General features: G+C 37.2%; 1 protein-coding gene across 1 annotated transcript in view; it reads left to right on the forward strand.

Annotated features, from left to right (window-relative positions):
* Positions 1-10,505, forward strand: part of LOC125661990 (tetratricopeptide repeat protein 23-like) — a 20,769-nt gene extending 10,264 nt beyond the window's left edge. Inside the window, exons 7-12 of the mRNA XM_048894158.2 lie at positions 212-294; positions 591-676; positions 1,276-1,403; positions 3,758-3,907; positions 7,841-7,923; positions 8,497-10,505. Coding sequence (XP_048750115.2) covers positions 212-294; positions 591-676; positions 1,276-1,403; positions 3,758-3,907; positions 7,841-7,923; positions 8,497-8,620 — 654 coding nt within the window. The 3' untranslated portion in view covers positions 8,621-10,505. The remainder of the gene's footprint in view (positions 1-211; positions 295-590; positions 677-1,275; positions 1,404-3,757; positions 3,908-7,840; positions 7,924-8,496) is intronic.
* Positions 10,506-11,674: the final 1,169 nt, after the last annotated feature.

An 11,674-nucleotide genomic window follows, 5' to 3' on the forward strand; every position in this document is an offset into this window, starting at 1 on the left:
AATAACGATTCTCATCTAAAGAAAATCCCTAATAATGATTGGATCAATAGGGTAAAGGTCAAGGTCATATTATTGAAGCATGAATGAAAAACAACGGATATTGAGGACTTGTCCTGGTCGATAAGTTTTATTAAATTTTGAAATACACGTCATACATGTTGATATGATTGCTCTGTGTCTGTAAATTTTTGATTTACCTTAACAAGAAAACTTGGAACAAAGTAAAGGCCGTTACGCTAATCACGAAAAAGCCATCGACATGTTCCTGCAGGCTCACTCCATTGCTGGTTCTTAGTGAGTTGTTAAACTGGTCTCCTTTTATTTGCATCCATTGATACAAATCTGTTTTACATTTTGATGAAGTGGTCTCATCACAAATTTGTGTTTAGATCATTAATTTGTTTGGTAATTGCAATATGTATCATTATATACAACTTTATTTTCAATTTAAATCATTTTTATTCAGGATAATCTGAAACTTGCGTAATTGATTATTTTATATATAACTCTCTATGCTTATGTTAAAATTGTTTGAATTAGAGAATTATATGTAGATATGAATTTAATTTTCATTGTTTGTCTGTGTTTAGTTATAAAGATGGCCACACCCAATTAATAGAGACCTCCCTGACGCTGGCGCAGGCTTACAGCAGTACCGGGGACGAGGATGGGGAGGGTAAGGAAATGATACTGATCCAATAACAAGGGTGGAGGATCAAGGGTTTCAAGGCCCTCCTCTCTCTGGATTAAAGTATCTAGGTTCCAATAATCTATTTTAATTATCCTAGGGGACCCCAGTTTTAATTATTCTAGGGGACCACAGATTTAGTTATTCTAGGGGACCTCTGTTATAGTTATTTAAAGGAACCCCAATTTTAATTGTTTTAAGAGAACCCCATTTACTTATTTTAGGGAACCTCAATTTTAATTGTTGTAAGGGACCCCAATTATTTTTCGCTTGGTGTTGAGAGTGAGATTGTTGGAGAGTTGAATTTCTTTCGGTAGTTGGTGGATGTAGAGGGGGTGGGGTTACAGGGATTGCTTTGCCTCTTTAGTTTAATATTTTAACATTTTCCTATTGATAGGATTTTTGGCAATTCTCACCACCTGGTGGTAGATCTTTAGGGGGTGGGGTTACAGGGATTGCAATGCAGTCTCTTACATTGTGAACATTTGAAATGAATCATGTGAATGCACTGTGTTTTTTTTCTCACAAAACAAACATGCTTTGCTGTCCAGGGATCTTTTCAGTGAATTAGATTTTCATTATTTTAGCTGCAGCTGAGAAGTATCTTAACGAGTGTCTGGCATCTTGCCAAACAATTCACGGTCCTCATCACAAACAGACTCTAGCTGTCCAGGACGAGTTAGCGAGGCTGTACATCAGGACAGACAGACACGCTGTAAGTCATATTGTAGGCCGCTGTTTGACTGGCTAATTCCATGAACTAATGAATTAGATATGTTAGAAAATTTGATTGGATGAGGGGTTTATTCTGGCAGTTTCACTGGCTATGTAACTTAAGTTCAGTGGATCATGATTTGAAACGTTTTCGAAGATTTTCCGATCACCTGTTGTCCGTCATCTATCTGTCGGTAAATTTTGCACATTTTTTACTTCTCCAGAACCAATTGGCCAATTTCAACCAAACTTGCCATGAAGCATCCTTTGGTAAAGGGGATGGAAAAGTGTTCAAATAAAGGACCATTTCTTTATCAAAGGGGAGATAATTAAGAAAGAGTAAATATATGGTAGTATCTTTTAAAAATTTGTCAAGAATCATTAGAGCAGGAAAGATGAAGCTAATGTGAAAGCTTTCTTAATGGGTGTAGATTCAAAAGCGCTAAAATCATGGCCCCCAAAGATGGGATTGGGTCACAGTAGGAGATAAAAGATTTACGTGGGAATAGATAGGAAAACATATTTAAGATCTTTTCAAAATCAGCTGGACCTAAATAATTCATATCAACGTGCCAGCATTCTCAGGTAGTGTAGATTGAAGTTTGTTCAAATCAAGCCCTGGAGGCTCAATAGCGGGATTACTAAATAAGAATACATAGGAGAAAATCTTTAAAAAATCTTCCGCTTAAGAGTAGCAGAGCCAGGTTTAGTCATATCAATAGACAAGCATCCTCAGACAGTATAGACTCATCCTCAGGCAGTATAGACTCAAGTTTCTGCAAAGCAATGCTCTAGGAATTAAGCCACAGTATGGATTTAAAGTTTTACACGATAATATAAGGGGAAAACTTTTAAAATTCTCAGGTAATGCTGATTCAAATTTGTCTGAATCCTGATCCTTGGAGGTAGGATGGGGTAACAGTAGGGGATCAAACATTTACACGGGGATATATGTGCCAAAAAATCTTAAAATTACAACGTAGTGCAGATTCATGTTTGATCAAATCATGGCCCTTAAAAACTATGGCTGGGCTAAATAAGGGATTCAAGAGGTTACTTAAGAAAATATTTGGGAATTAGAAATTGTTTTCAAGAGTAGCAGGGCCACACTAAATCGTATTAATAGGCAAACGTTACCATGTTGTGTATTTCTCTTCAAAATACGGACCCTGGGGTTATAGTGGAGCTAGAATTGACATGATACAGTAACAAAGGGAAAAACATCTTCTCTAGAACAGAAAGATCAAAATCTTCTGATGAAGAACAACATGACCAAGGTGACTCAGGTAAGCACAGTGGTCCACGGGCCTCGTGTAATAGTGACTCAGGTGAGCATAGTGGTCCACGGGCCTTGTGTAATAGTGACTCAAGTGAGCACAGTGGTCCACGGGCCTCGTGTAATAGTGACTCAGGTGAGCACAGTGGTCCACGGGCCTCGTGTAATAGTGACTCAGGTGAGCACAGTGGTCCACGGGCCTCGTGTAATAGTGACTCAGGTGAGCATAGTGGTCCACGGGCCTTGTGTAATAGTGACTCAAGTGAGCACAGTGGTCCACGGGCCTCGTGTAATAGTGACTCAGGTGAGCACAGTGGTCCACGGGCCTCGTGTAATAGTGACTCAGGTGAGCATAGTGGTCCACGGGCCTTGTGTAATAGGGACTCAAGTGAGCACAGTGGTCCACGGGCCTCGTGTAATAGTGACTCAGGTGGGCACAGTGGTCCATGGGCCTTGTGTAATAGTATTACATGTGAAGCGATGTGAGAAGTCTACGAATTGTGGACTCTACAAATAATTAGGATTTCAAAACAGAACATTTCAAGAGGACTGCCAACAAATATAACAAAATTAAAACTGTCTCTAAAAGAAGAATAAATTAAGACAGTTTTTCCATTTTGTATTGCTTATAGGAGTTATGAGATTGATTACTGTTCATTATCTTCACCTTTCACGTGTCTTTGATTGAATAATGAATTTAGATATGTCTTTGATAAAACAACAAATATGTGTTTTTGAGAGGATAACAAAGTTAGAATGACGAATTTAAAAATGTCTTTGATAGAATAAAAATTTTAGATATGTCTTTGAGAGAATAATGAATTTAGGTAGAATGATGAATTTATAAATGTCTTTGAGAGAATAATGAATTTATAAATGTCTTTGAGAGAATAATGAATTTAGGTAGAATGATGAATTTATGAATTAATGTTTTTGGTAGAATAATGAGGTTAGATATGTCTTTGGTAGTATTAAGGAGGTTAGATATGTCTTTGGTAGTATTAAGGAGGTTAGATATGTCTTTGGTAGTATTAAGGAGGTTAGATAGAATAATGAGGTTAGATATGTCTCTATAACAGGAAGCCCTGAGTCTTCTGTCGGCCAGCGTTAAGGACAAATGTGATGTCTACGGCGACTACTCGGAGAACGTGTCGGACACTCACAAACTAATGGCGTCCATCCACCTGACTCAGGGCAACATACAGAAAGCTCTGAAAACCTACAAAAAGGTAACATTACTAGACAAAGAACCATAACTGTGTTAGACTCTGACTTATAGAGGGCGCTGAGAACATACAAAAAGTTAACATCACTACAGGACACAGACTACCAATTATTTTGCTATACATTCCTTTATAACATAAAAATTAATATAAAAAATTTCACCGCCTCAACTTACCTGAAATTTGGTACAGACTTAGAGCAATTCAAGTCCAAAAATATTTGTGAATCTCAGGAAAATCCACCACACACAAGTCCTCTTATGACACCGCAAGTAACCCCTACCCTGCATATTTCCCTTTCCCTTTGAGAAGCAGGTAAACAATGGCCTATTTACACCATTCCTACTACACACTTAAGAGCAGAATTTCCCATTATTATAATTTTTTAATTTTTTTTCAGGCCCTCTTCTTTCGATCTATGCCCTATAATAACACAAATCCCCCCACATACATCCCCAAGAATTTTAAAGAAAAAACCTCTATTTATAAACAGGCACTACTTGTGTGGTCAATAATGAAATAGGGGTAAAATTAGTAGTCTGTAACCTACATCACTAGACAAAGAACCATAACTGTGTTAGACTCTGACATATAGAGTGTGCTGAAAACATACAAAAAGTTAACATCACTAGACAAAGAACCATAACTGTGTTAGACTCTGACATACAGAGGGTGCTGAAAACCTTCAAAAAGTTAACATCACAATATCACTAGACAAAGAACCGTAACTGTGTTAGACTCTCACCTACAGATATTGTTGAGTGTACAACACACAGATAAAGGACTCTGTATGACTCGACTCAAGACAATTAACTGTAGGCTGGAAGATCATGTGGCTCAGTGCTAGTGTCAGTGGTCAATCGAGTTTGTTCGGAATTGAAAGGTCACAGATTCAAGCCCTATGGGATCACACAGTGTTCTCGTTTATATTTGTATGTGTTCTTTCACACATACTTAAGGGGGGGGGGGGGGTGAGGGGGGGTGGGTGGGGTGTTAATCTGTGATAGATCTTGGAAAGGAAAGGTTTAGACTTTCATTCATTACCCATTAGAAGATTTTATATCAATTGCTATAATTATTATCTTCCCATAGAGATTGTTTTAGAATCGGAGAAATGCTACAGCGTTAACATTTGAACATTTTCAGCTTCTTCTCTGAAACCCCTGAACCAATTTCAACCAATTTTGGCATATAGCATCTGTGGGTGGAGGGGAACAAAAATTGTGAAATTCATGGTCCCTGCCCCCGTGGGGCCTGAGGGGTGGGGCAAAAACCATCAAAATGAGTGTAATTTTAAAAAATCTTCTTCTTTACTCCTGGACATCAAGAAGCCAAACTGTGGGCATAATTATAATGAGTGTTGAGCCCTCTACCAAAATTGTGAAATTCATGGCCCCTGGGGCAGGGGTTCTTGTGTTAGGGTGGGGCTCTATTGGTCATATAATGAAAATGTAGAAATTCTTTGAAAATCTTCTTCTCTGTCTCTGGGTATTAAGTAGACAAACTAATAGCATGGTAATGATGAGCAAGGATGCCTCTTTATACCCCCCGCAACAAGTTGTGGGGGGGTATACTGGAATCGGGTTGTCCGTCCGTCCGTCCATCTGTAGACGCAATGGTTTCCGGGCTCTAAAGCATTATCCTTTCCACCTACCATCACCATATCATACATATGGACTACCCATGGGATGAAGATGATCCCTATCGATTTTGGGGTCAAAAGGTCAAAGGTCACGCGCACTGGACATTGAAGTAGCAATATGGTTTCCGGGCTCTAAAGCGTTATCCTTTCCACCTACAGTCACCATATCATACATATGGACTACCCATGGGATGAAGATGTTCCCTATCGATTTTGGGGTCAAAAGGTCAAAGGTCATGCGCACTGGACATCGAAGTAGCAACACTCAGAAAAGAGGTAGTTTATACCTATTACCAACACCCTTTGGGAGATTGGGGTAAGCGGGGGGTATTCTTAGTGAGCATTGCTCACAGTACCTCTTGTTAAAAATTGTGAAATTCATGGCCCCTGGATCAGGGGTTCTGGTACTAGGGTGGGGCTCTATAAGTCCTAAAGTGAAAATGCATTATTTCTTTGAAAATCTTCTCTGTCCTTGGGTATTAAGTAGACAAACCAATAGCATGGTTATGATGAGCAAGGATGCCTCTTTCAATATTGTGAAATTCATGGCCCCTGGGTCAGGGGTTCTGGTATTAGGGTGGGGCCCTATTGATCATATAGTGAAAATGCATTTTATTTCTTTGAAAATCTTCTCTGCTGCTGGGTATTAAGTAGACAAACTAATAGTATGATAATGATGATCAAGGATGCTTCTTTCAAAACTGAAATTTATGGCCCCTGGGTCAGGGGTTCTGGTGCAAAGGCGGGGCTGACCACTTAGCTATTCAATGTTTCTTCCATCCAAAAGTAAAATTCTTATATTTAAACACAAACCTAATTCAAACATTGGAAGGTTGTTACATGATACTCAGGTGACCTACCATATATACTCGCCTATAAGTCGGTCCGCCTATAAGTCGGTTGTATTTTTTAAGGTTATTTTGTAGGAATTTGCCATTGACCCGCTTATAAGTCGGTACAAATTTTTGTCAGAATCAGTAGACAATTTCAAGTCAATGCTCTAGTGTTTTTACCTAGGTTTCAAAAAATATTTTGAGAAATTAATAATTATGAGGTGCTCAATATCCAAGACATATCTGTTTAGGGTTTAAATGCAACCCTTGATCTATTATGGACAATGATCCCTTGTTTACCTACGCAATTATGGTCTCCTAATTACCAGTACCTGACACCGTGTTTACTTAGTGGCACATGCCTCTTGGTTATTGTGGGATTCTGGTATAATTCATTGTATCAACAATAGTTTTTAAGAGTCAAGAATGATGATCTAAATTATCTGTTAACAATATTCAATCTTTTATGAAATATATTTCAACTGGTATACATATGAATATTTCAATATTAAATCGGGTTCGTAATTCAATTTTACCGATAAACGATAGATTAGTTGAATTGAAAGTATTAGTTACCGGTATGTAAATAATTTTTAACAAGATAAAAATATGTAAATACTTGTACTTTATACATAATTTTAAAATACATAAACAATACAATATGTCTAGATATTTGTGAACAATAATCATTTGTGTGGTAGTCCATGATAATCGTCGGAGTTGTTTAAAAAACACTACATTGCGCCGCCAAGAAAAATACCAATCTTCTTAGGACGCGCCTATAAGTCGGACATAGTGTTTTGGACCAAAAATTGACTCCCAAAAATCCGACTTATAGGCGAGTATATACGGTATAAGGCCCCTGGGCCTCTTGTTATGCTTGGCTTTAATTTTGTGAATAAATGTTACTAGTAGATATGTATAATTCAGAACACAGGTGTTGTACCTATTATATTGTTTATAGTGTCACGACATTGAATGTCTTGTATTGTACCTATATTGTATTGTTTATAGTGTCACGACATTGAATGTCTTGTATTGTACCTATATTGTATTGTTTATAGTGTCACGACATTGAATGTCTTGTATTGTACCTGTATTGTATTGTTTATAGTGTCACGACATTGAATGTCTTGTATTGTACCTGTATTGTATTGTTTATAGTGTCACGACATTGAATGTCTTGTATTGTACCTATATTGTATTGTTTATAGTGTCACGACATTGAATGTCTTGTATTGTACCTATATTGTATTGTTTATAGTGTCACGACATTGAATGTCTTGTATTGTACCTATATTGTATTGTTTATAGTGTCACGACATTGAATGTCTTGTATTGTACCTGTATTGTATTGTTTATAGTGTCACGACATTGAATGTCTTGTATTGTACCTGTATTGTATTGTTTATAGTGTCACGACATTGAATGTCTTGTATTGTACCTGTATTATATTGTTTACAGTGTCACGACATCGAATGTCTTGTATTGGGTAAAGGACACAAGAAATCTAAAGACACAGAGAGAACTATCGATATTCTGATGGCGTAAGTAAAACCCCTGCTGACAGATTCAAGGACAATATTTCATGACAAGCAAAATTAGGATGTGTACTGTTCAGTCTGTAACACACTCTGTTCATCATCTACCAAAATCTTCATTTTCTATAGTAGTATATGATATTTGAAAGCCAGTATTTCTCTCTTGCTGTTATAAGTTTACACTAATCACTGCTCCCCTCGAATCAGTGAAGATTTAAATCTACAATCACTGCTCCCCTCGAATCAGTGAAGATTTAAATCTACAATCACTGCTCCCCTCGAATCAGTGAAGATTTAAATCTACAATCACTGCTCCCCTCGAATCAGTGAAGATTTATATCTACAATCACTGCTCCCCTCGAATCAGTGAAGATTTAAATCTACAATCACTGCTCCCCTCGAATCAGTGAAGATTTAAATTTACAATCACTGATCTCATATTAGTGAAAATTCAGAGACATGATAGAACTACAGATCAATCATCATTTTACAGAGTTCATTTTCTTTATCATCATTCCCAGTCTGTTCTCTGCAGTAAAGGCTCTAGTGTTTTTAAATGTACGATTCTTTACGTTTCAGGACTCCCGGAATTTCCAACACGTTTGTGTTAAGTAAAGGTGATGAACTGAAAAAGAGACCCAAGTTTAACGCCATCGTCAAAGGCAGCAAGAATGTGGGGGGCTGCAAGGCTTCTTTTGACTGAAGGTCGCGGAATAAAATGTGATTGATGTAGGTAGACTAGCGATGAAAACCGAAACACGGTCAGCAAATCAGATGGATGTGTGTATCGTTTTATCAGACAGAGACTGTACAGAATAGAACGACGACCTACACAGTGTACGCTGTAGATGGAAATTCCTACACAGAAACCTGACATTCGCCGAGTCCGTACACATTTATAACGTATGAAACGCTGGATAGAGATTTCAAAGCAACATAAGGGCATTTTCAAAATACATGTAGAAAATTTGAACACTTTGTGAAACCCTAAGCAAATTTTCTGTTTAGTTTTAGGTATGAAGTTTTATTGGTAGATCTCTGTTTGAAAACTTTTTGTGTAGCTATGATTTTTTGAATAACACCTTTAAGAAGCATCTTTTCAACATGGGAGAGGATTTTTTAAGTTGCTAGAACTTGTAACCAATCCCTTTGTATATTTATACGATATATGTTTAAATCAAATTCAACATTTTATTACCAATGTTCATTGAACTATGCAGAGTGAAATATATCGAGACTATTGTCTGCATATATATCTGTTTTGCAATTTCAGGGGCTACGGGCCTATAAATATTATTTTTTTGGTTTCTCGGGCTAAATATTTCAACATTGGATGAGGTAGGCAGGTGTTAGCTGTAGCAAGAGTTACCTCTCTTTTCACATAAGAGTTACCTCTCTTTTCACATAAACATTAATAACTGAATCTTATTTGCTTTTTGTTGATATTTTGTACATTCATCTTTAATCACTAACTATAAATGTGCAAAAAAAAAACCCAACAACATTTGTTCATCAAAGATTAGGCATAAAATAATCATTTTACCAGAAAATGAACATGAAATAGTGACTTATTCCCCCATCAATTCACTGATAAAATTGATCAATTCAATTCAGTCTAAGGCGGTGGTACTTGAGAAACAAAATTCTAATTCGTTTTGGCCTAAAGTAATGTTGTTATCATACAAGACACAATACAGATTTACATGGCTGGACATCATTGGTTGTGTCAGGTACGTAGAGAGGTTTTACGGAAGTGGAATGAGGTACAGAGGGGGAGACCAAAAAGTAAAGTTTCCCGTTCCATTTTTCTGTACCTGTTTCATGTCATTTTTGGGGCAACGGACACAGCGCTGTTAAAAACGTTGTCTTTTCTGAAAAACTTTGAAATAAGAATTAGAAACGCTCCCTGTGGCTGTAAACAGTTTTTTTTTTGTAAATGTGTAAGCAAATTTTTTTAAAGATCAAATCATAAAAATAACATTTGATTTCAAATTTATAGCTCATTCTTAGATACAGAAATCATGAACCATATCTGGAGCAAGTTGGTTCTGCTTGCAAAGTTAGGTCAAGCGGTAAAAACACTATTAGATATTGTGTTTTTTGTAAAAGCACTGAGAGGTACCCGGTATTAAAATGCTGTTGGTTTTATAGAATGATGTATGATTGTGAAATACAAACACAATAAAACAAGATTAGATAGAAAACAATATTAAAATCATTATTGTTCTTTCCATTCTGTTTGATTATTATCTCACCTGAACCAAAGACAAGGTGAATTATAGTATAACCCACGGATTGGAGTGTGAGGCCCTACTGGTGTGTCCAGGGGTCCGTGTTTGCCCAGCTATCTATTTTGTATTGCTTATGGGAGTAATGAGATTGATCACTGTTCGTTATCTTCACCTTTCATGTATAAGTTTCATTATTGAATTCTAAAGGCTTCGCATCAGGCAATCAGATTTGAGAATTAATGATAGAGGTATAATGATATTATTATATTGTTGTTTTCTGTAAAATTACTGAGAGCCACGCGGTAAGATATGCTGTTGATTTACAACCACAATAAAACAAGATTAGAGAGAGAACAATATTGAAATCATTTGTTGTTTTTTCCTATTCCGTTTGTTTGATGTTTAACTCACCGGAACCAAAGGCAAGAAGAACTTATTGTATACCACATGGAATCCAATGAGGGCTCTATTGCCCGTGAAATGAAGTACTATATCCTACAGCCATAAGATGGAGTATAGGGTCTTATAGCCCATAAGATGGAGTATGGAGTCTTATAGCCCATAAGATGGAGTATGGAGTCTTATAGCCCATAAGATGGAGTATGGAGTCTTATAGCCCATAAGATGGAGTATGGGGTCTTATAGCCCTCATGATGGAGTATTATTGGGATGGAGTGTGGGGTCCTATATTGAACGATTGAGAGCGTAGTCCTATAATCCATCTCATAGAATGGAGTGCAGGGTCCTATACTCCATTGAATGGAGTGCAAGGTGTATATCAACTTTTTGGTTGGTCGTTATATATTGTTTAACGCCCCTCTCGAGAATCTTTCACTCATATGGAGACGTCACCATTGTCGGTGAAGGGCTGTAAAATTTAGTTCTATGCTCAGCCCTTACACACTTTGAGCGGGGAGGGATCTCTATCGTGCCACACCTGCTGTGACACAGGACCTAGGTTTTTGTGGTCTCATCTGAAGGACTGCCCCGTGTAGTGGCCTCTTACGACAAGCAAGAGCTACTGGGATTTTATTCTAACCCGGATCCCCACAGGAACTTTTTGGAATATGGAGTAATTGTATACATGTATCTGATATACCATCGGCAAATTTCTTTAACATGCACTAAAGAACACAGTCCCAGATGAAGGGGGGATAATTAGAAGAACATGACAAATAATTACAGATTTTCTTCAAACTTACCCGTAAGGTCACAGAACCTAAGGTGTAGGACAGGAAGTGAAGGTCATCTCGAAGTTGTCATCGAATAGATCCTCTATAAGAAGTAAAGCTTTCATATTTCACAGGGGCATTCCTTGTAACAATATCATTGTTGACAGATTGTTACAGTGACCATGGCATTGACCTTTGACTTAAATTCTATTTTCTGAATAATATATTTTCCAATACAGACATAATTATATTCAAGACTAATCAAAATACGTGACCGTGTTGCGTGTTGTAAGTTGTCGCGTTATGTTATCTTAATTCGGTACAGACCGACAACTCTCACAGTAGTGGTTAAGA

The sequence above is a fragment of the Ostrea edulis genome, chromosome 8 (assembly GCF_947568905.1).
Source record: "Ostrea edulis chromosome 8, xbOstEdul1.1, whole genome shotgun sequence".
Classification (NCBI taxonomy): Eukaryota; Metazoa; Mollusca; class Bivalvia; order Ostreida; family Ostreidae; genus Ostrea; species Ostrea edulis.